Source organism: Salvelinus fontinalis, chromosome 22 (genome assembly GCF_029448725.1).
Source record: "Salvelinus fontinalis isolate EN_2023a chromosome 22, ASM2944872v1, whole genome shotgun sequence".
In the NCBI taxonomy this organism is placed as follows: Eukaryota; Metazoa; Chordata; class Actinopteri; order Salmoniformes; family Salmonidae; genus Salvelinus; species Salvelinus fontinalis.
The window spans coordinates 23,796,859-23,821,604 of NC_074686.1; the positions used below are offsets into that span (position 1 = coordinate 23,796,859).

At 46.6% G+C, this 24,746-nt stretch overlaps 1 protein-coding gene across 2 annotated transcripts in view; it reads left to right on the forward strand.

The window, feature by feature from the left end:
- Nucleotides 1–24,746, forward strand: part of LOC129820063 (retinoic acid receptor beta-like) — a 240,993-nt gene that overhangs the window by 187,310 nt on the left and 28,937 nt on the right. For both annotated transcript variants that reach the window (XM_055876892.1, XM_055876893.1), the window contains one exon: nucleotides 19,641–19,801. In XM_055876892.1, the coding sequence (XP_055732867.1) occupies nucleotides 19,641–19,801 (161 nt within the window). The remainder of the gene's footprint in view (nucleotides 1–19,640; nucleotides 19,802–24,746) is intronic.

The following is a 24,746-nucleotide window of genomic DNA, read 5'->3' on the forward strand; positions in this document are numbered from 1 at the left end:
GAGTGTGTACTACTATAGTAATCTAGGGTGGAGTGTGTACTACTATAGTAATGTAGGGTGGAGTGTGCACTACTGTGGTATTCTAGGGTGGAGTGTGCACTACTGTGGTATTCTAGGGTGGAGTGTGTACTACTATAGTAATCTAGGGTGGAGTGTGTACTACTATAGTAATGTAGGGTGGAGTGTGCACTACTGTGGTATTCTAGGGTGGAGTGTGCACTACTGTGGTATTCTAGGGTGGAGTGTGTACTACTATAGTAATCTAGGGTGGAGTGTGTACTACTATAGTAATGTACGGTGGAGTGTGTACTACTATGCAGTTTTCAGCTGAAGTAATCTTGGCCTCTGTGTGAAGAAGCTGTTAAATTAAGACATTTAATGGTCGGGCCCTGTGCCATGCTGCCACACACACACACACTCTCACACACCCTTCACTTTCAAGCACGCTTTATAGGACCACTGCTCTCCAGGACACTCAGCTAATCCTCATCTGGTCAATGAGCTATGTCCTGTCCTCCCTCTGTCCCTCTCTTCTTCCCACCCTCTCTCCCTTCCTCTTTATCCCCCCATTTCTCCTTCCCTACTGTCCTCCCTCCGTCTCTCCCTCCCTCCTGTCCTCCCTCTGTCTCTCCCTCCCTCTTGTCCTCCCTGTCACTCCCTCCTGTTCTCCCCCCTCCCTCCGTCTCTCCCTCCCTCCCTCCCCCCTGTTCTTCCTCCCTCTCTCCTGTCCTCACTCTCCCTCCCTGCTGTCATCCATCCCTCCCTCCCTCCTGTCCTCCCTCTCCCTCCCTCATGTCATCCCTCCCTCCTATCTGCCCTCCCTCCCTTCTGTCATCCCTCCCTCCCTCTTGTCCTCCCTCTCCCTCCCTCTTGTTCTCCCTCCCTCTTGTCCTCCCTCCCTCTCCTGTCCTCCCTCTCTTGTCCTCCCTCCCTCTCTCCTGTCCTCCCTCTCCTTCCCTCCCTCTCTCCTGTTCTCCCTCTCCCTCCCTCCCTCTCTCCCTTCCTCTTTCTCCCCCCTCTCTCCCTCCCCCCTCTCTCCCTCCCTCCTGTCCTTCCTCTGTTTCTCCCTCCCGTCCTCCCTCCCTCTCTCCTGTCCTCCCTCTCTGTCCCTCCTGTCATCCCTCCCTCTCTCCTGTCCTCCCTCCTGTCATCCCTCCCTTCCTCTTGTCCTCCCTCTCCCTCCCTCTTGTCCTTCCTCTCTCCCTCTCCCCTGTCCTCCCTCCCTCTCTCCTGTCCTCCCTCTCCCTCCCTCCCTCCTGTCCTCCCTCTCCCTCCCTTCTGTCTTCCCTCCCTCTCTCCTGTTTTCCCTCTCCCTCCCTCTTTCTCCCCCCTCTCTCCTGTCATCCCTCTGTCTCTCCCTCCCTCCTGTCCTCCCTGTCACTCCCTCCTGTCTTCCCTCCCTCTCTCCTGTTCTCCCTCTCCCTCCCTCCTGTCCTCCCTCTCACTCACTCCTGTCCTCCCCCCTCTCTCCTGTCCTCCCTCATCTCTCCCTCCCTCGTGTCCTCCCTCTCACTCCCTCCTGTCCTCCCCCCTCTCTCCTGTCCTCCCTCCATCTCTCCCTCCCGCCTGTCTTCCCTCTCACTCCCTCCTGTCCTCCCCCCTCTCCTGTCCTCCCTCCGTCTCTCACTCCCTCCTGTCCTCCCTCCCTCCTGTCCTCCCTCTCACTCCCTCCTGTCCTCCCTGTCACCCCCTCCTGTCTTCCCTCCCTCTCTCCTGTTCTCCCTCTCACTCCCTCCTGTCCTCCCCCCTCTCTCATGTCCTCCCTCCTGTCCTCCCTCCCTCCTGTCCTCCCTCCGTCTCTCACTCCCTCCTGTCCTCTCTCCCTCCTGTCCTCCCTCTCACTTTCTCCTGTCCTCCCTCCTGTCCTCCCTCCCTCCTGTCCTTCTCTCTTTCTCTCTGGCTGCTGAAGTAGCTGACAGACAGTTTTCTGGGCTGGTGGATGCCCGGGATAACAGAGAGAGAGCCGCGGGCTGGACCATCTGTGTCATCCCAGCCTCCACCCGGCACCATGGCAACCTAACAGATGCACCAGTAAATAAACAGAATATTTCTCCTGGCGACCAGTTGCCACATCCCATAATACCATGGCAGCCTTTAACACCCACCAGGTGGGGAGCGATGAACGACACATAACTCTACCCACGCTAGCAGAGAGTTGCAGCTAATGGTGTGTGTGTGTGTGTGTGCGCGCGCGTGTGTGCGCGCGTGTGTGTGTGTGCACGTGTGTGTGTGAGTGTGTGTGTTTGCATGTGTGTGTGTGTGTATGTGTGTGTGCATGCATGTGTGTGTGTGTGTGTTTGTGTGTGTGTGTGTGTGTCCTGGCTGGGAGACACCTGGACAGTGATGTTAGGTATGACCTTGCAGCAGGGTGGATGCTACAGTAGTTATGCCAGCTGAGCTACCAGCGGTAACACAGTGGTACTGTATATAGCAAGCAGTGGTACTGTATACAGCCAGCAGTGGTACTGTATACGGCCAGCCGTGGTACTGTATACGGCCAGCAGTGGTTCTCTGTACGGCCAGCAGTGGTACTGTATACGGCCAGCAGTGGTACTGTATACGGCCAGCAGTGGTACTGTATACGGCCAGCAGTGGTTCTCTGTAAGGCCAGCAGTGGTTCTGTATACGGCCAGCAGTGGTTCTGTATACGGCCAGCAGTGGTTCTCTGTACGGCCAGCAGTGGTACTGTATACGGCCAGCAGTGGTACTGTATGCAGCCAACAGTGGTTCTCTGTACGGCCAGCAGTGGTACTGTATACGGCCAGCAGTGGTTCTCTGTATACGGCCAGCAGTGGTTCTCTGTATACGGCCAGCAGTGGTATTGTCTACGGCCAGCAGTGATTCTCTGTACGGCCAGCAGTGGTACTGTACACAGCCAGCAATGATACTCTGTATACGGCCAGCAGTGGTACTGTATACGGCCAGCAGTGGTACTGTATACAGCCAGCAGTGGTACGGTATACAGCCAGCAGTGGTACTGTATACAGCCAGCAGTGGTACTGTATACAGCCAGCAGTGGTTCTCTGTATGGCCAGCAGTGGTACTGTATACAGCCAGCAGTGGTACTGTATACGGCCAGCAGTGGTTCTCTGTATGGCCAGCAGTGGTACTGTATACGGCCAGCAGTGGTACTGTATACAGCCAGCAGTGGTACTGTATACGGCCAGCAGTGGTACTGTATACAGCCAGCAGTGGTACTGTATACGGCCAGCAGTGGTACTGTATACGGCCAGCAGTGGTACTGTATACAGCCAGCAGTGGTACGGTATACGGCCAGCAGTGGTACTGTATACGGCCAGCAGTGGTATTGTCTACGGCCAGCAGTGGTACTGTATACGGCCAGCAGTGGTACTGTATACGGCCAGCAGTGGTACTGTATACTGCCAGCAATGATACTGTATACGGCCAGTCGGGGTTCTCTGTACGGCCAGCAGTGGTACTGTATACAGCCAGCAGTGGTACTGTATACGGCCAGTCGTGGTTCTCTGTACGGCCAGCAGTGGTACTGTATAGAGCCAGCAGTAGTCTCTGTACGGCCAGCAGTGGTTCCCTGTATTGGCAGCAGTGGTACTGTATACGGCCAGCAGTGGTTCCCTGTATGGCCAGCAGTGGTTCTCTGTATGGCCAGCAGTGGTACTGTATACCGCCAGCAGTTGTATTGTATACCGCCAGCAGTTGTATTGTATACGGCCAGCAGTGGAACTCTGTACGGCCAGCAGTGGTTCTCTGTACGGCCAGCAGTGGTTCTCTGTACGGCCAGCAGTGGTTCTCTGTACGGCCAGCAGTGAAACTCTGTACGGCCAGCAGTGGAACTCTGTACGGCCAGCAGTGGTACTGTATACAGCCAGCAGTGGTTCTCTGTACGGCCAACAGTGGTACTGTATACAGCCAGCAGTTGTTCTCTGTACGGCCAGCAGCGGTTTTGTAAACAGCCAGCAGTGGTACTGTATACAGCCAGCAGTGGTACTGTATACAGCCAGCAGTAGTACTGTATACAGCCAGCAGTGGTACTGTATACAGCCAGCAGTGGTACTGTATACAGCCAGCAGTGGTACTGTATACAGCCAGCAGTGGTACTGTATACAGCCAGCAGTGGTACTGTATACAGCCAGCAGTGGTACTGTATACAGCCAGCAGTGGTTCTCTGTGCGGCCAGCAGTGGTACGGTATACAGCCAGCAGTGGTACTGTATACAGCCAGCAGTGGTACTGTATACAGCCAGCAGTGGTACTGTATACAGCCAGCAGTGGTACTGTATACAGCCAGCAGTGGTACTGTATACAGCCAGCAGTGGTATTGTATACAGCCAGCGGTGGTACTGTATACAGCCAGCAGTGGTTCTCTGTGCGGCCAGCAGTGGTACTGTATACAGCCAGCAGTAGTACTGTATACAGCCAGCAGTGGTACTGTATACAGCCAGCAGTGGTTCTCTGTGCGGCCAGCAGTGGTACTGTATACAGCCAGCAGTAGTACTGTATACAGCCAGCAGTAGTACTGTATACAGCCAGCAGTGGTACTGTATACAGCCAGCAGTGGTACTGTATACAGCCAGCAGTGGTACTGTATACAGCCAGCAGTAGTACTGTATACAGCCAGCAGTAGTACTGTATACAGCCAGCAGTGGTTCTCTGTGCGGCCAGCAGTGGTACGGTATACAGCCAGCAGTGGTACTGTATACAGCCAGCAGTTGTACTGTATACAGCCAGCAGTGGTACTGTATACAGCCAGCAGTGGTACTGTATACAGCCAGCAGTGGTACTGTATACAGCCAGCAGTGGTATTGTATACAGCCAGCGGTGGTACTGTATACAGCCAGCAGTGGTACTGTATACAGCCAGCGGTGGTACTGTATACAGCCAGCAGTGGTACTGTATACAGCCAGCAGTGGTACTGTATACAGCCAGCAGTGGTTCTCTGTGCGGCCAGCAGTGGTACGGTATACAGCCAGCAGTGGTACTGTATACGGCCAGCAGTGGTTCTCTGTACAGCCAGCAGTGGTACTGTATACAGCCAGCATTGGTAATGTATACGGCCAGCAGTGGTACTGTATACAGCCAGCAGTGGTACTGTACGGCCAGCAGTGGTACTGTATACAGCCAGCAGTGGTTCTCTGTGCGGCCAGCAGTGGTACTGTATACAGCCAGCAGTGGTACTGTATACAGCCAGCAGTGGTTCTCTGTGCGGCCAGCAGTGGTACTGTATTCAGCCAGCAGTTGTACTGTATACAGCCAGCAGTGGTACTGTACGGCCAGCAGTGGCACTGGACGGCCAGCAGTGGTACTGTATACAGCCAGCAGTGGTTCTCTGTGCGGCCAGCAGTGGTACTGTATACGGCCAGCAGTGGTTCTCTGTACGGCCAGCAGTGGTACTGTATACAGCCAGCAGTGGTACTGTATACAGCCAGCAGTGGTTCTCTGTACGGCCAGCAGTGGTACTGTATACAGCCAGCAGTGGTACTGTATACAGCCAGCAGTGGTACTGTATACAGCCAGCAGTGGTTCTCTGTACGGCCAGCAGTGGTACTGTATACAGCCAGCAGTGGTTCTCTGTACGGCCAGAAGTGGTACTGTATACAGCCAGCAGTGGTACGGTATACGGCCAGCAGTGGTACTGTATACAGCCAGCAGTGGTGCTGTCCAAGCATAATCTCTGTTAACCCAGAACTAAAGTGTTGCGTAATTGATCAGATGCTCAATTAAGTTCTGGGTCCAAACATGTTAAGAGAAGAGATGACTGCTCATTCAGCCCAGGGTTCCGGTCTAGAAGCAGCATTCCACTGTGGTCAGAGGGCACTTTCGATGCTGCAATTTAGCTGCAGCCGAGCCCAGAAATACAATTCTCGTAGACGGACCCAGAGAGAAGTTCCTAAAATTCCAAAAAAGATCCTTTCGTTATCACCTTTGTACCAAAAATATCCACGGAATATATCCAAGATATATTTCCCATCGTTTAACATTTTATATGAATCCAATGTCGGACATGCTTCTGCATGACGTGATGACGCTGACGCTGACGCTGATGACGTTGTCGCTGCTCAGGCTTGCTCCAGAGAACATGAGTAGACTACGTTGAAGACAACGGGCGTCCATCTTGGAAGCAGTTATTTTATACCTCAGTGATTTATACCTCAGCCAGCCAGATTACTCTCTTTTTTTCATCATCAGTGTGCACCCTTTTGGTTATTAAAGCCCAGACAGATTCCTCTCTTTTTTTCATCATCAGTGTGCACCCTTTTGGTTATTAAAGCCCAGACAGATTCCTCTCTTGCTTTCATCATCAGTGTGCACCCTTTTGGTTATTAAAGCCCAGACAGATTCCTCTCTTGCTTTCATCATCAGTGTGCGCCTGTTTGTTAATTAACACCCAGGTAGAAGATGAACCTAAGCACCACATTCGTCCTGGAATTCTCAGGGGACTTCGTAAAAAGCCCAAATATCCTTGTGCTCATGCATTAATTATCCTTTGTGTGTTTGGATTAGTGTTGCACGGTATACTGGTACCAAGGTAATATTACAGTACCAAAATGTCATGATACCGTAGGGCCGTTTCATATGATACTTCAAAATGTTTCCGCCCTACGAATCTAAAGAACCCACTGGCGCCTTATATAAAATGTTAATAAAGTTAGTTTTGTTTATAAATTCAGTTGAATTTTTTAAGCAACAGCCACGAGTTGCTTGTAAGCGCCACTCCAGTAATGTCCACTTCACTTCCATGTGCATATCATATCTATTATCCCTAACCTGGCATCACTCACTTGGTTCTATCCATGAGCTCTTCCTGCGCATTGACTCCTCAATCAGTTTTTTAAATATCATTTAGCCGTGATGGCAAGCGGGAATGCAGTCCCTGATGCGTCTTCTGTTGTTACATTGAATACATTGGAGCAGCTCACAGAGCTGATATAATAACCAAGAGCACAGGCCAGTCAGAGTAGGCTTTGCAAGTTCGTTGTCACGCAGCATTCATATGCCAGGGAGAACAAATGGAGCACAGCTTTGAAACATGCTTACAGCTTTACAGCGAAGAACCTAACAACCTGGTAACTTGACAGTAGGTCTAGGCTAATTTCATTGGCCCAGGAAGAAAGGAAAAGGGTCTGCTACTCATGAGATGTGCATCAAAGGGTAGGATTCATATAGGCATAATGTAGGCCGAAACTATATCAAACATGAATTTATTTCTGTTGCTCCTTAAATTTTGTTTGGTGCCTAACATTTTTAAAGTTGGGAGCCGTGTGTTTGTGGGAGAGAGAGAGAGTATGGTGTGTGTGTTTATGAGAGTGAGGGAGAGAGAATCTGTGAGGAATGGTGGTAGAGTGTGTGTGTGTGCACGCGCTTACTGAAGAGTAAAGAATGTTTCATGCAGTGTTTTCCCCTTACTGCCACAATGAGATACAGATCATTCTGCATGTACAGCATATTCCTGCCTCCTATTCCAGCCAGATCACAGGTAGGCCTTTGCAAATAGGAGCAAATCAGCCATTCTATGCAGTATCTATTATGCAGTGTAAAGTTAAATTCAATATGTGTTGTATTGAGTATATATTGAGTATATATTGAGTGTGAATATCAGTGACAGGTTGTTTTGTGTAGCACATGCGCATAACATTTAGAAAACACGAACAAGCGTCGGTGGGACAAGGCAAACAGGACGCTAGATGATTTGTCACCGTGGTATCGCAATACAATGTTTTTGTTTATTTAACCTTTATTTAACTAGGCGAGTCAGTTAAGAATAAATTATTATATACAATGACAGCCTACCAAAATGCAAAGGACCTGCGGGGCTGGGATTAAAAACAAAAATATAGGACAAACACACATCACGACAAGAGAGACTCCACAATACTAAATAAAGAGAGACATAAGACGACAACATAGAATGGCAGCTGTAACAAGTGCGCTGAGAATCGGGAAGTAAGTACAGGGAGTGAGTGTTTTAATAAATAAACAAAACAATAAACACGAAACACAAACAACGCACCGACGTGAAACAGAGTCAATAACACCTGAGGAAAGAACCAAGGTGAGTGACAGATACAGGGAAGATAATCAAGGAGGTGATGGAGTCCAGGTGAGTGTCACGAGGCACAGATGCGTGAGCCGATGGTGACAGGTGTGTGGGATAATCAGCAGCCTGATGACCTAGAGGCCGGAGAGGGAGTGTACGTGACAGTACCCCCTCCCCGACGCGCGGTTCCAGCTCCAGCCGTGACAGCAGCAACACATGACAACACAGCATTGTAGCAACACCACATGACAACAAAATGGTAGCAACACAACATGGCGGCAGCACAACATGGTAGCAGCCCAAGACATGGTACAAACATTATTGGGCACAGACAACAGCACAAAGGCAAGAAGGTAGAGACAACAATACATCACGCGAAGCAGCCACAACTGTCAGTAAGAGTGTCCATGATTGAGTCTTTGAACGAAGAGATGGAGATAAAGCTGTTTGTTGCAGCTCGTTCCAGTCGCTAGTTGCAGCGAACCTAAAAGAGGAACGACCCAGGGATGTGTGTGTTTTGGGGACCTTTAACAGAATGTGATACTTGGTATGGTATCGTAAGTCAAATTTGGGTATCGTGACAACACTAGTTTGTATACATTAAACCCATGCAGAACCCAACAGATGGCCTGTTACAAAGCTGTAAAAGGTTGGTAGTCCTGCTTCTACCCAGACTGGCTTTATACCATTACCCCCCTGCCTCCCCAAGGCCCAGCCTTAACACAGCCTAGCCAAGTCATCCTTGAGTCATTCAGTTTGGTTCAATCACTGGGCAACCGTCTGCCGCTCCGACCCTAACCTCCGACCCCGGCTTTTGATCACTACCGTTTCAGTCTCTGAGAGAAGAGGAGAGAAATAGAGCGAAGCCAGACAGAGCTGGCTGCCACTAGTCTTTGTTCCTCAAAGTCCTCTCCTATTGTTCCCCAGAAGAACGTCCCTTTTGTTTACTGTTGTTTACTGTTGTTAATTACAAATGCCATCCATTTTTACATTTACATTTGGGTCATTTAGCAGACGCTCTTAACCAGAGTGACTTAAACTCAGGTTGACCATTCCAGCCAGCAAGAAATGTTTAGGGGTTTTCTTTGTCTTTTCCTTATAGAAATTTAACCCACAATCTTGCCGTTACTATCGCTACGCTCTTACCAACTGAGTTGGTTGAGAATAGAAAAGACTTTGAAAATATGTCCTTTTCTGGGAATGTATTTTTGTTGGTTTTGGTTGTTCTGCTATTGCTCTGACAAGGCCAAATTTAAGCCAACTCATCCTCCATGACGCACCATGTCATCATCCAGAACGTCCTCCAGACCTTCGGAAGACATTGCAGAATTATCCCTGACATTTGTGTGAAAGGAAGATTCATAAAACAAACCTTCACAAAACAGGAAAAAGTGCCCTTATTTAAACTGGCTTGTATTCGTTTAAGTTCAGCAGAACTGTAGATCATATTCAGAAAGCCCTTCAGTTGATAATGGCCATGTTGTTTTCCCCCCACATAGCAGACCCAGGTCTTATAGCTACTAACTGTCATCAGGATTATTGTTACGACCCCCTGCCCTCTGTTTCCACACGTACACACACACACGCACACCACACAGCTTACACTCATGTTAATTGTTATTCTATAGAGCTGTGAGTGTCTATGGAGGTCAAAGTTGACGTATTGTCATCCTGCCTCTCCGATTGTCTCTCTACTCGTTAGTGAAATTACCATCAACAGTGTTATGTGTGTGTGTATTTCTTGATTTAATGACCTTAGCAGCTGATTAAGTTGAGTGTTTATATATTTTAGGGCTCGTTACTTACACGTGATGTCACATATAGGGCAGCAAATCAACGTTTATTGGTTGAGTATACAGATTTGCAGATGTTATCACAGGTGCAGCGAAATGCTTGTGCTTCTATCTCCAACAGTGCAGTAATAATACCTAGCAATAAATAAATAAAAACAATACACACATTATATAGGGTGAGCCGTGATTAGAATACAGTATGTACATATAAAGTGGGTGAAACAGTATGTAAACATTATTAAGGTGACCAGTGTTCAATGACTCTTATGTACATAGGGCACCAGTCTCTAAGGTGCAGTATAGAGTACCGGGTGGTAGCCGGCTAGTAACGGTCTCTAAGGTGCAGGGTAGAGTACCTGGTGGTAGCCGGCTAGTAACAGTCTCTAAGGTGCAGGGTAGAGTACCGGGTGGTAGCCGGCTAGTAAGAGTCTCTAAGGTGTAAGGTAGAGTATCGGGTGGTAGCCTGCTAGTAACGGTCTCTAAGGTGCAGGGTAGAGTATCGGGTGGTAGCCGGCTAGTAAGAGTCTCTAAGGTGCAGGGTAGAGTACCGGGTGGTAGCCGGCTAGTAACAGTCTCTAAGGTGCAGGGTAGAGTACCGGGTGGTAGCCGGCTAGTAACAGTCTCTAAGGTGCAGGGTAGAGTATCGGGTGGTAGCCGGCTAGTAACCGTCTCTAAGGTGCAGTGTAGAGTATCGGGTGGTAGCCGGCTAGTAACAGTCTCTAAGGTGCAGGGTAGAATACCGGGTGGTAGCCGGCTAGTAACAGTCTCTAAGGTGTAGGGTAGAGTATCGGGTGGTAGCCGGCTAGTAACAGTCTCTAAGGCGCAGGGTAGAGTACCGGGTGGTAGCCAGCTAGTAACAGTGACTAAGGTTCAGGGCAGGGTACCGGGCGGAGGCCGGCTAGTGGTGGCTGTGGTGAGACACGCACAGCGGGTTAGTGACACCACGAACCCAACCAGACGGTTTAATTCCCTTTAATAAACCCTGTTTTACCCTGCATGCTGTATGCTATCATTATGGTGGGACCTAGGATTGAATTGATTGGACATTAATGTCACTGGACTGGGGAGGAGGGGGGGAATGGAGGTGAGAGGACGCCTACTGTTGTCCTAAGAAGGAATCCTTCAGTTATATAAGAAATTCTTGGAATTGATGTTTGGATTGTTGTCTGTATTTCCCCGTACTCAACGAGCTGAAGATCGAAGACAGACAATCAGACAGATAGCAGACAGATGTGGAGACAGACACATAGTGTGCATCTCAAATGGCACCCTATTCCCTTTTAACCAGAGCCCACCAAGGGAATACGGTGCCATTTGGGACAGAGCCATAGAACATAGAAGCAGACATCCTGTCTGTCAGTAAAAATAGAGGTACAGTAGATGTAGTTTATAATCTTGGTCAGGCTGTAAAGGACAATTACTCTTCCACATAGACTTAACACAACGCGACTTCAAGGATGCTGGCAGGAAGGATACAAACTGAACAAACAAACGATTCTGGAAACTTCACGGTCTCTTTGCACAAAATTGACCCTCTGGGTTGTGATCATCAGGCATCAAACAGAAAAAACAGACTGGAACAGGGAGAGACTTTCTGAACTTGCTGGTCCAATATGAAACACTCTGTTGCATGCCCGAATGAACATGGCCCTGTATTGAGTCAACACCTGTCTCCTCTAGCTGGTATGTTTGAGGATTCTCAGAACCTCAGAATCTCCCTCTGTGTCAGACATCAAACACCAACATCTCCTCCAATCGCAGAGCTCCATCACAAACTAGGGTTTTTCCAGGACACCACACAGGGGGTCCCGGTGTTCACTCTGGTTTCATTCTGTACTTCCTGTAACAAAACCTCTATTTCCACCTTTGTCATTAGAGTTTCTATGAGACAAGGGAAGTATAGCAAGGTGAGAATCTCTTATGTCAGAATGGACAGTTAAAGCATTCTGGTTTACTGCATTCTATATGCTCTGAGGTTTATATTCAATAGATACAGACAATGACTCACTTCTCTTTCATAACAGTCAATACAGTAGAACAAACTGCAATTTTTTTTTTTGTTACGTTTTTAAAAACGCATACACAGCTCGAGCAAGACATTCATCAGCATTTCTCTGACTAGGTTCCTCCATTGAGTCAAAAAAAACTTCTGATTCATAATTTTCACCTCGAATAGAAGTAGAGGGACTTTTGTCAGAGGTTGCTTGTTGTGAGCACTGAGGGAACTTAATGCACTTGGCCAGATGATTCTGCATCTTTGTTGCATTCTTCACAAATGATTTGGCACAGTATTTGCAAATGTACACAGATTTTCCTTCTACATTAGCTGCAGTGAAATTTCTCCACACATCAGATAGTACCGTGGCATTTTCCTGTAAAGATTAGAAGGAAAAAATTGTCAAAAAAACCCAAATACAATTCCATGTACAGAATTGTTAGATTAAACGACTCCTTTGTAAGATAAATGTTTTTAAATGAAACATGTATGGAAACAGGTGAATTAACACTTCTCAGTTAGCAGGCTCAAGCAAGCTAAAACCCACAAGGTAGCAAAAACTAACTATCAGAAATTGTTAACAAGTTAAAAATATTTTAAACACACTTTGCTGTAAGCTTGCAGCCTACTATTTACTAGTTAACAAAAAAAAAATGTATGTCATATAAAATACAGTTGAAGTCGGAAGTTTAAATACATTTTCACACTTCCTGGCATTTAATCCAAATAAAAATTCTGTCTTAGGTCAGTTAGGATCGCCACGTTATTTGAAGAACGTGAAATGTCAGAATAATAGTAGAGAGAATTATTTATTTCAGCTTTTATTTCTTTCATCACATTCCCAGTGGGTCAGAAGTTTACATACACTCAATTAGTATTTGATAGCATTGCCTTTAAATTGTTTAACTTGGGTCAAACGTTTCGGGTGGCCTTCCACAAGCTTCCCACAATAAGTTGGGTGAATTTTGGCCCATTCCTCCTGACAGAGCTGGTGTAACTGAGACAGGTTTGTAGGCATCCTTGCTCGCACAAGCTTTTTCAGTTCTGCCCACAAATTTTCTTTAGGATTGAGGTCAGGGCTTTGTGATGGCCACTCCAATACCTTGACTTTGTTGTCCTTAAGCCATTTTGCCACAACTTTGGAAGTATGCTTGGGGTTATTGTCCATTTGGAAGACCTATTTGCGACCAAGCTTTAACTTCCTGACTGATTGAGATGTTGCTTCAATATATCCACATAATTTTCCTCCCTCATGATGCCATCTATTTTGTGAAGTGCACCCGTCCCTCCTGCAGCAAAGCAAACCCACAACATGATGCTGCCACCCCCGTGCTTCACGGTTGGGATGGTGTTCCTCGGCTTGCAAGCCTCCCCCTTTTTCCTCCAAACATAACGATGATCATTATGGCCAAACAGTTCCATTTTTGTTTCATCAGACCAGAGGACATTTCTCCGAAAAGTACGCTCTTTGTCCCCATGTGCAGTTGCAAACCGTAGTATGGCTTTTTTATGGCGGTTTTGGAGCAGTGGCTTCTTCCATGCTGAGCAGCCTTTCAGGTTATGTTGATATGGGACTCGTTTTACTGTGGATATAGATACTTTTGTACCTGTTTCCTCCAGCATCTTCACAAGGTCAGTTGCTGTTGTTCTGGGATTGATTTGCACTTTTCGCACTAAAGTACGTTCATCTCCAGGAGACAGAAGGTGTCGTCTCCTTCCTGAGCGGTATGACGGCTGCGTGGTCCCATGGTGTTTATACTTGCGTACTATTGTTTGTACAGATGAACGTGGTACCTTCAGGCGTTTGGAAATTGCTCCAAAGGACGAACCAGACTTGTGGAGTTCTACGATTTGGCTGATTTCTTTTGATTTTCCCATGATGTCAAGCGAAGAGGCACTGAGTTTGAAGGTAGGCCTTGAAATACATCCACAGGTACACCTCCAATTGACTCAAATGATGTCAATTAGCCTATCAGAAGCTTCTAAAGCCACAGTCAACTTAGTGTATGTAAACTTCTGACCCACTGGAATTGTGATACAGTGAATTATAAGTGAAATAATCTGTCTGTAAACAATTCTTGGAAAAATTACTTGGGTCATGCACAAACTAGATGCCCTAACTGACTTGCCAAAACTATAGTTTGTTTACAAGAAATTTGTGGAGTGGTTGAAAAACGAGTTTTAATGACTCCAACCTAAGTGTATGTAAACTTCCAACTTCAACTGTATATTCACCCCACCCAGTATTGTAATCAAAACTTACCAGAAAGCATGTAGTCCTTGGCTCAGACAGTGTAGTAGTGTGGGCTCAATAGCATCTCATTAGTGTGCAAGATCTTGAGAATCAGCTGTACATGTGATGGAAGAATGCACTGTGCATGCAGAGGGTTGCAATTCCATTGAATTGGGGATAGTTTAACCAAAATATGCCACAAGACCTAGAATTGCCTTATGTGTATCCCATTAAAAAAAAGGTTCACTGTAATAAGCTAACTATTTTGATGAATTTAAGCAAAATTCCAGGGATTCTCCCATGGAACATTTCCGGGAAAATTGCTCTTTCTGTTTTTCTCTGTCTCTCTCTCTCGTTGTGTCTCTGTCTCTCTCTCTCTCACTGTGTATCTCAATTCAATTTAAGGGCTTTTTTGTCATGGGAAACCTATGTTAACATTGCAAGTGAAGTAGATAATAAACAAAAGTGAAATAAACATTAACAATGTACAGTAAACATTACACTCACAGAAGTTCCAAAAGAATAAAGACATTACAAATGTCATATTATGTCTATATACAGTGTTGTAAAGATGTGCAAATAGTTGAAGTAGAAAAGGGAAAATAAATAATTATGGGTTGTATTTACAGTGGTGTTTGTTCTTCACTGGTTGCCCTTTTCTTGTGGCAACAGGTCATAAATCTTGCTGCTGTGATGGCACACTGTGGTATTTCACCCAGTAGATATAGGCATTTATCAAAATTGGTTTTGTTTTCGAATTATTTGTGGATCTGTATAATCTGAGGGAAATATGTGTCTCTAATATGGTCTCTAATATGGCTCTAATAAGTTTGGGTCAGTCACAGTGGTCAGGTTTTCTAACACTGTGTACTCTCTGTTTAGGGCCATATAGCCTTCTAGTTTGCTCTGTTTTTTGTTAATTCTTTCCAATGTGTCAAGTAATTATCTTTTTGTTTTCTCATGACTTGGTTGGGTCTAATTGTGTTGCTGACCACGGGCTCTGTGGGGTCTATTTGTGTTTGTAAACAGAGTCCCAGGATCAACTTGATTAGGGGACTATTCTCTGTAGGTGATGGCTTTGTTATGGAAGGTTTGGGATTCGCTTCCTTTTAGGTGGTTGTAGAATTGAATGAATCTTTTCTGGATTTTGTGAATTAGCGGGTATCGGCCTAATTCTGCTCTCTGTCTCTCTCTCCATGTACGTGCCTCAGTGGTTAGAGAGCTGGCCTCGATGTTGATGTTTCTCTCCTGCTCTCTGATTTAATGAGAGAAGATGAGGAAGGAAAGGAACATCTCAGTGGTTAGAGAGTTGGCCTCGATGTTGATGTTTCTCTCCTGCTCTCTGATTGAATGAGAGAAGATGAGGAAGGAAAGGAACATCTCAGTGGTTAGAGAGGTGGCCTCGGTGTTGATGTTTCTCTCCTGCTCTCTGATCGAATGAGAGAAGATGAGGAAGGAAAGGAACATCTCAGTGGTTAGAGAGGTGGCCTCGGTGTTGATGTTTCTCTCCTGCTCTCTGATTGAATGAGAGAAGATGAGGAAGGAAAGGAACATCTCAACCTCCTTTGTCAGAACGCACAAGGAATCCCAACAGCCTCCACACATAAACACGCCATCACATGGAACTGCCCTCGGGGTTCCCACAGCAATCACCAGTGGGCACTACTCCGAGACGATGCCAGGGCCGTCAGAAGATCAGTCTCTTTCATCGTGTTGAGATAACGCCTGGCCAAATTAAACACTGTTGTTCTGAAGCTCTAGCTGCCTTTTTTTATACACTTTGATGATGCACTATGCAAAAATCCCTCCTCCATTTCCTGGTTGCTAAAATGTCAGTTTATGTGACAAAAAAAGCAAGTATAGTGTAGAGAATCATTGTACCATCTAAACTGCTGTGAAATATATTTTAAATAACCTAAAAGATTGTATTTACGGCTTTGAAGCTGGTGTACCAAACCAAAATGTAAAAACTAAACTTAAGAATGGGAAGCATAGAAATAGTGCACATATCTACTGTAAAGGCTGTCGCTCTCCTCATCCTCAGATGAGGTGAGGAGAGAAGGATCTTCTGACCAAAATGCGGAGTCTGGGAAATATGCCATCTTTATTATAAATTACAATGATGTAGATGGCAACACGAAAACTAAACAAAACACTTACAAACTACAAAATAACAAAACGACGTAGAACGAAAACCTGAACATAAACTTACATAACTGGAACGTAAACTCACGAACAGGCAACAGACGACATCGAAACAAAACGAACAGCCAAACAGTCCCGTTTGTGAATATACATCGATAACGACACGAAGACATCACAGGAGACAATCACCCACAAACACACAGTGATAATGCCCTACCTAAATATGACTCTTGATTAGAGGAAAATGCAAACCACCTGCCTCTAATCAAGAGCCATACCAGGCACACCGAAACCAACATAGAAACAGATAACATAGACTGCCCACCCAAAACACATGCCCTGACCATAAACACATAAAAAACAACATAAAACAGGTCAGGACTGTTACAGTACCCCCCCCTCAAGATGCGCACGCCGGGCGCACAAGCACAAAGTCCAGGGGAGGGTCCGGGTGGGCAGTTGACCACGGTGGTGGTTCCGGCTCAGGACGCTGTCCCCATACCACCATAGTCACTCCCCTCTTCTTTCTACCCCTTCTAATGCCCACCCTAACACTACCTTCCCCTAAATAAACAGCTAGCACCAGGACAAGGGGCAGCACCGGGACAAGGGGTAGCACCGGGACAAGGGGCAGCACCAGAACAAGGGGCAGCACCAGGATAAGGACCATTACTGGGACAAGGGGCAGCAAAGGGACAAGGGGCAGCACCGGGACAAGGGGCAGCACCGGGACAAGGGGCAGCACCGGGACAAGGGGCAGCACCGGGACAAGGGGCAGCACCGGGACAAGGGGCAGCACCGGGACAAGGGGCAACACCGGGACAAGGGGCAGATCCCGGCTGAAGGACTCTGGCAGGTCCTGTTTGGACGGCTCTGGCAGGTCCATGCTGGCTGACGGCTCTCTACGCTCATGGCAGGCTGACGGCTCTTGACGCTCATGGCAGGCTGACGGCTCTCGACGCTCATGGCAGGCTGACGGCTCTCGACGCTCATGGCAGGCTGACGGCTCTCGACGCTCATGGCGCTCTGACGGCTCTGGCTGCTCATGGCTCTCTGACGGCTCTGGCTGCTCATGGCTCACTGACGGCTCTGGCTGCTCATGGCTCTTTGACGGCTCTGGCTGCTCATGGCTCTTTGACGGCTCTGGCTGCTCATGGCTCTCTGACGGCTCTGGCTGCTCATGGCTCGCTGGCGGCTCTGGCAGATCCTGTCTGGTTGGCGGCTCTGGCAGATCCTGTCTGGTTGGCGGCTCTGGCAGATCCTGTCTGGTTGGCGGCTCTGGCAGATCCTGTCTGGCTGACGGCTCTAGCGGCTCCTGTCTGGCTGACGGCTCTAGCGGCTCCTGTCTGGCGGATGGCTCTGTAGGCTCATGGCAGACGGGCGGCTTTGCAGGCTCATGGCAGACGGGCGGCTTTGCAGGCTCATGGCAGACGGATGGCTCAGACGGCGCTGGGGAGACGGATGGCTCAGATGGCGCTGGAGAGACGGATGGCTCAGATGGCGCTGGGGAGACGGATGGCTCAGATGGCGCTGGGGAGACAGATAGCTCTGTAGGGAGGAGAAGGAGAGACAGCCTGGTGCGTGGTCTAGGCACCGGCTGCGCTGGAGAGGAGGAAACAGCAGGAGAGAGAACCCGGAGAGACAGCCTGGTACGGGGGGCTGCCACCGGAGGACTGGTACATGGAGGTGGCACCGGATATACCGGACCGTGAAGGAGGACACGTGCTCTTGAGCACCGAGCCTCCCCAACCCTACCAGGTTGAATGAACCCCGTAGCCCTGCCAGTGCGGCGAGGTGGAATAGCCCGCACTGGGCTATGCAGGCGAACCGGGGACACCACCTGTAAGGCTGGTGCCATGTACACCGGCCCGAGGAGACGTACTGGAGACCAGCTACGTTGGGCCGGCTTCATGGCACCCGGCTCGATGCCCAACCTAGCCCTCCCAGTGCGGCAAGGTGGAATAGCCCGCACTGGGCTAAGCACGCGTACTGGGGACACCGTGCGCTTTACCGCATAACACGGTGTCTTACCAGTACGACGCCTACTACCTCCACGGTAAGCACGGGGAGTTGGCTCGGGTATCCTACCCGGCTTTGCCACACTCCTCGTGTGCCCCCCCCCAAGAAATTTTTGGGTCTTACTCACGGGCTCCCAACCGCGTCGTCGCGCTGCCTCCTCATACCAGCGCCGCTCAGCCTTCGCTGCTTCCAATTCCTCCTTTGGACGGCGATATTCCCCTGGTTGAGCCCAAGGTCCTCTACCGTCCAATATCTCCTCCCAAGTCCAGAAATCCTTATTGCTCCGTCGAGCATTCCCATACCGCTTGGTCTCTGTATTTTGGTGGGTGATTCTGTAAAGGCTGTCGCTCTCCTCATCCTCAGATGAGGTGAGGAGAGAAGGATCTTCTGACCAAAATGCGGAGTCTGGGAAATATGCCATCTTTATTATAAATTACAATGATGTAGATGGCAACACGAAAACTAAACAAAACACTTACAAACTACAAAATAACAAAACGACGTAGAACGAAAACCTGAACATAAACTTACATAACTGGAACGTAAACTCACGAACAGGCAACAGACGACATCGAAACAAAACGAACAGCCAAACAGTCCCGTTTGTGAATATACATCGATAACGACACGAAGACATCACAGGAGACAATCACCCACAAACACACAGTGATAATGCCCTACCTAAATATGACTCTTGATTAGAGGAAAATGCAAACCACCTGCCTCTAATCAAGAGCCATACCAGGCACACCGAAACCAACATAGAAACAGATAACATAGACTGCCCACCCAAAACACATGCCCTGACCATAAACACATAAAAAACAACATAAAACAGGTCAGGACTGTTACATCTACCGCTTCTTAGACTTGCTTTCAATTAGAATGACAGATCTATAACGTTTCTATGTACATTTGGTCAGGTCGCCCAAAAAGTTACATATTGTAGCTTTAATGTTGTACAGTGATGACACTAAGCTGACAGAGAAAGACTGAGTGACAGAGAGTTTAACCATTTGTGTTCTGTGGCTGGTGGTGCTGAAGATAGATAATGTGTGCTTAAATACACAGTTGTCATGGCAGAAGTTAGTTACTGCATGGACTCAGTCTCCTTGTCGTAAGTGGTGTTGTATATTTTAGTACAGTGTGCAATTCCAGACTCACATCTTAAATCACACACGTTGTGAATATGAGTAGCTCACTAATAACTGCCTTTAACTGCCTTCATTTTGCTGGACCCCAGGAAGAGTAGCTGCTGCTTTTTCAGGAACTAATGGGGATCCATAATAAATGCAAATACAAATGCAGCCTAACGCCAACACTGTGCTGAATTGTTGATATGTCCAAAATGTGTAGGATGCTTTTTAGGCTTCAATTAACATTTTATTGTTGACATTTGTTAGTTAACCTTTTCCCATTCCTTTCTTTTCCCCTCTCTCAGCTGTCCGGAACGACCGCAATAAGAAGAAGAAGGAGAGTCCCAAGCCAGAGCTGACAGAGAACTACGAGCTGAGTGCAGAACAAGAGGCCATCATAGAGAAGATACGCAAGGCTCATCAGGAGACCTTCCCATCGCTCTGCCAGCTGGGGAAATACACCACGGTTAGTAATGTAGCACACAGACACACACAGAGACACACACACACAGATAATAGAATAGAGGTATACTACAGGATATTGTCATTTTCAGATCACAGAAATGCGTAACCAACCCCTCGAGAAATTCTCACACAGACCCTGAGGGGTTGGAATCCAGGGTCAGCCACTGTGCAGTTTAGAGGTTTGCTCAAGGGCACAACGACAGGAGATTAGCATGCACACAGACACACTTATATTTAGTTGTAGTTAATTCTCCAGACACAGTTTGCATCAATCTCAGTGTAGTGAGGTCTGGCTAACTCAGACATCGATAGATCATTGTCTACATGTCCCACTGACGCACACCACAAGCATGTATCTCTAACCCTCTGTTGACACACTGTCTGTTTCATTTTGTGTGATAATGTACTTCTGACTGGCGGAGCCCACAAAGGAAATCGATCCTATGTACTGTACTCCAAATCCCCCTCTAATGCAGTAGCCAGAACTCAATTATAAGGTAAATCCTCCCCAACACAACTCAATAACCTCTCCTGTCCATGCAATTCCAGGACAGTTGGATAGATTTAGAATGGAAATCCATGACAATCAAAGGAGGTTAGGAGCAGTCTTTAGGGCAGGTGCTTCATGTCAACTGATGATCAATATCTGGAGAGTGTCATGAGAAGATAGACATTCTACACTAGTCTTTAGAGAGCCTTGAAAGGTTCCACAACTGAACAGTGGTCCTGTGCTCTGCTGCTGAGCCTCTGATGCTTCCAGACTATTTATTTTATTTTACTTCACCTCTTTTTAATTAACCAGGTAGGCCAGTAGAGAACAAGTTCTCATTTACAATTGCGACTTGGCCAAGATAAAGCAAAGTGTCACGTTCCTGACCTGTTTTCCTTTGTTATGTATTTGTTTTAGTTGGTCAGGTCGTGAGTTGGGTGGGTTGGTCTAGGTTTGATTTTCTATGTTGGGATTTTGTGTTCGGCCTGGTATGATTCTCAATCAGAGACAGCTGTGAATCGTTGTCCCTGATTGAGAGTCATACTAAGGCAGCCAGGGTTTCACTTGTGTTTTGTGGGTGTTTGTTCCTGTATCAGTGTTTGGGCCACACAGGACTGTTTCAGGTTAGTCACGGTTGTTGGTTGTTGTATTTTGTAGTGTTTGTTGTTTTCCCATTAAAACATGAATACTTACCAATCCGCATCTTGGTCCGATCCATGCTCCTCCTCGTCTGAGGAGAACGACTACGACAGCCGTTACACAAAGCAGTGCGACAAAAACAACAACAGAGTTACACATGGGATAAACAAATGTACAGTCAATAACACAATAGAAACATCTGTAAACAGTGTGTGCAAATGAAGTAAGGAGGTAAGGCAATAAATAGGCCATAGTGGTCAAGTAATTACTAATGAGCAATTAACACTGGAGTGATATATGTGCAGATGAGGATGTGCAAGTAGAAATACTTGTGTGCAAAATAGCAGAAAAACATAAACAAATATGGGGATGAGGTTGGTAGTAGAGGTCGACCGATTAATCGGAATAGCCGATTAATTATGGCCGATTTCAAGTTTTCATAACAATCGGAAATCGGTATTTTTGGACACAGATTTGGCCGATTTTTTTATATTTTTTATTTATTTTTTACACCTTTATTTAATCTTTATTTAACTAGGCAAGTTAGTTAAGAACACATTCTTATTTTCAATGACGGCCTAGGAACGGTGGGTTAACTGACTCGCTCGGGGGCAGAACGATAGATTTTTACCTTGTCAGCTCGGGAGATTCAATCTTGCAACCTTACAGTTAACTAGTCCAACGCTCTAACCACCTGATTACATTGCACTCCACGAGGAGCCTGCCTGTTATGCGAATGCAGTAAGCCAAGGTAAGTTGCAAGCTAGCATTAAACTTATCTTATAAAAAACAATCAATCAATCATAATCACTAGTTAACTACACATGGTTGATGATATTACTAGTTTATCTAGCGTGTCCTGCGTTGCATATAATCGATGCGGTGCGTATCGTTGCTCCAATGTGTACCTAACCATAAACATCAACGCCTTTCTTAAAATCAACACACAGAAGTATATATTTTTAAACCTGCATATTTAGCTAAAATAAATCCAGGTTAGCAGGCAATATTAACCAGGTGAAATTGTGTCACTTCTCTTGAGTTCATTGCACGCAGAGTCAGTGTATATGCAACAGTTTGGGACGCTTAATTTGCCAGAATTTTACGTAATTATAACATAACATTGAAGGTTGTGCAATGTAACAGGAATATTTAGACTTATGGATGCCACCCGTTAGATAAAATACGTAACGGTTCCGTATTTCACTGAAAGAATAAACGTCTTGTTTTCGAGATGATAGTTTCCGGATTCGACCATATTAATGACCTAAGGCTCGTATTTCTGTGTGTAATTATGTTATAACTAAGTCTATGATTTGATAGAGCAGTCTGACAGAGCGGGGGTAGGCACCAGCAGGCTCGTAAGCATTCATTCAAACAGCACTTTCGTGAGTTTTGCCAGCAGCTCTTCGTTGTGCTTCAAGCATTGAGCTGTTTATGTCTTCAAGCCTATCAACTCCCGAGATTAGGCTGGTGTAACCGATGTGAAATGGCTAGCTAGTTAGCGGGGTGCGCGCTAATAGCGTTTCAAACGTCACTCGCTCTGAGACTTGGAGTGGTTGTTCCCCTTGCTCTGCATGGGTAACGCTGCTTCAAGGGTGGCTGTTGTCGATGTGTTCCTGGTTCGAGCCCAGGTAGGAGCGAGGAGAGGGACGGAAGCTATACTGTTACACTGGCAATACTAAAGTGCCTATAAGAACATCCAATAGTCAAAGGTTAATGAAATACAAATGATATAGAGAGAAATAGTCCTATAATTCCTATAATAACTACAAACTAAAACTTCTTACCTGGGAATATTGAAGACTCATGTTAAAACGAACCACCAGCTTTCATATATTCTCATGTTCTGAGCAAGGAACTTAAACGTTAGCTTTCTTACATGGCACATATTGCACTTTTACTTTCTTCTCCAACACTTTGTTTTTGCATTATTTAAACCAAATTGAACATGTCTCATTATTTATTTGAGGCTAAATTGATTTTATTGATGTATTATATTAAGTTTAAATAAGTGTTCATTCAGTATTGTTGTAATTGTCATTATTACAAATACATTTAAAAAATTCGGCAGATTAATCGGTGTCGGCTTTTTTTGGTCCTCCAATAATCGGTATCGGTATCGGCGTTGAAAAATCATAATCGGTCGACCACTAGTAGATAGTTGGTTGGATGGGCTATTTACAGATGGGCTGTGTACAGCTGCAGCAATCGGTAAGCTGCTCTGACAGCTGTTGCTTTAAGTTAGTGAGGGAGATATAAGTCTCCAACTTCAGTGATTTTTGCAATTCATTCCAGCCATTGGCAGCAGAGAACTGGAAGGAAAGGCAGCCAAAGGGGGTGTTGGCTTTGGGGGTGACCAGTGAAATATACCTGCTGGAGCGTGTGCTACGGGTGGGTGTTGCTATGGTGACCAGTGAGCTGAGATAAGGCGGAACTTTACCTAGCAAAGACTTATAGATGACGAATATGAAGTGAGGACCAGCCATCGAGAGCATACAGGTCGCAGTGGTGGGTAGTATATGGGGATTTGGTGACAAAACGGATGGGACTGTGATAGACTGCATCCAATTTGCTGAGTAGAGTGTCGGAAGCTATTTTGTAAATTACATCGCCGAAGTCAAGGATCGGTAGGATAGTCAGTTTTACGAGGGTGTGTTTGGCAGCATGAGTGAAGGAGGCTTTGTTGCAATTTACAAAGCCGATTCTAGATTTAATTTTGGATTGGAGATGCTTAATGTCACGCCCTGACCGTAGAGATCCTTTTTTGTCTCTATTTTGGTTGGTCAGGGCGTGAGTTTGGGTGGGCATTCTATGTCTAGTGTTCTATGTTGTCCTTGTTTTGTATTTCTGTGTGTTTGGCCTGGTATGGTTCTCAATCAGAGGCAGCTGTCTATCGTTGTCTCTGATTGAGAATCATACTTAGGTAGCCTGTTCCCACCTGTGTTGGTGGGTGATTGTTTTCTGTTTAGTGTATGTCACCTTGCAGAACTGTTCGTTTATCGGTTTTGTTGTTTTGTTCTAGTATTCGTATTCATTAAAAGGAATTATGAATACTTACCACGCTGCACCTTGGTCTTCTCCTTCTCCTCTATACGACGATCGTTACACTTAATATGAGTCTGGAAGGAGAGTTTACAGTCTAGACAGACACCTAGGTATTTATAGTTGTCCACATATTCTAAGTCAGAACCGTCCAGAGTAGTGATGCAAGTCGGGCGGGCGGGTGCTGGCAGCGATCGGTTGAAGAGCATGCCTTTCGTTTTACTAGCATTTAAGAGCAGTTGGAGGCCACGGAAGGAGTGTTGTATGGCATTGAAGCGCGTGTGGAGGTTTGTTAACACAATGTCCAAAGAAGGGCCAGATGTATACAGAATGGTGCCATCTGCTTAGAGGTGGATCTAAGAATCACCCGCAGCAAGAACGACATCATTGATATATACAGAGAAAAGAGTCGGCCCAAGAATTGAACCCTGTGGCACCCACATAGACTGTTATGATATTAGGACCTTCAGCGTGGCTGAGGTGCACCCGTGACTAGCTCGGAAACCGGATTGAATCGCGGAGAAGGTACAGTGGGATTCAAAATGGTCGAAATCTGTTTGTTCACTTGGCTTTCGAAGACTTTAGAAAGGCAGGGCAGGGTGGATATAGGTCTGTAACAGTTTGGGTCTAGAGTGTCTCCCCCTTTGAAGAGGGGAATGATCGCGGCCGCTTTCCAATCTTTAGGAATCTCAGACGATTCGAAAGAGAGGTTGAACAGACTAGTAATAGGGGTTGCAACAATGGCGGCAGATAATTTTAGGAAGAGAGGGTC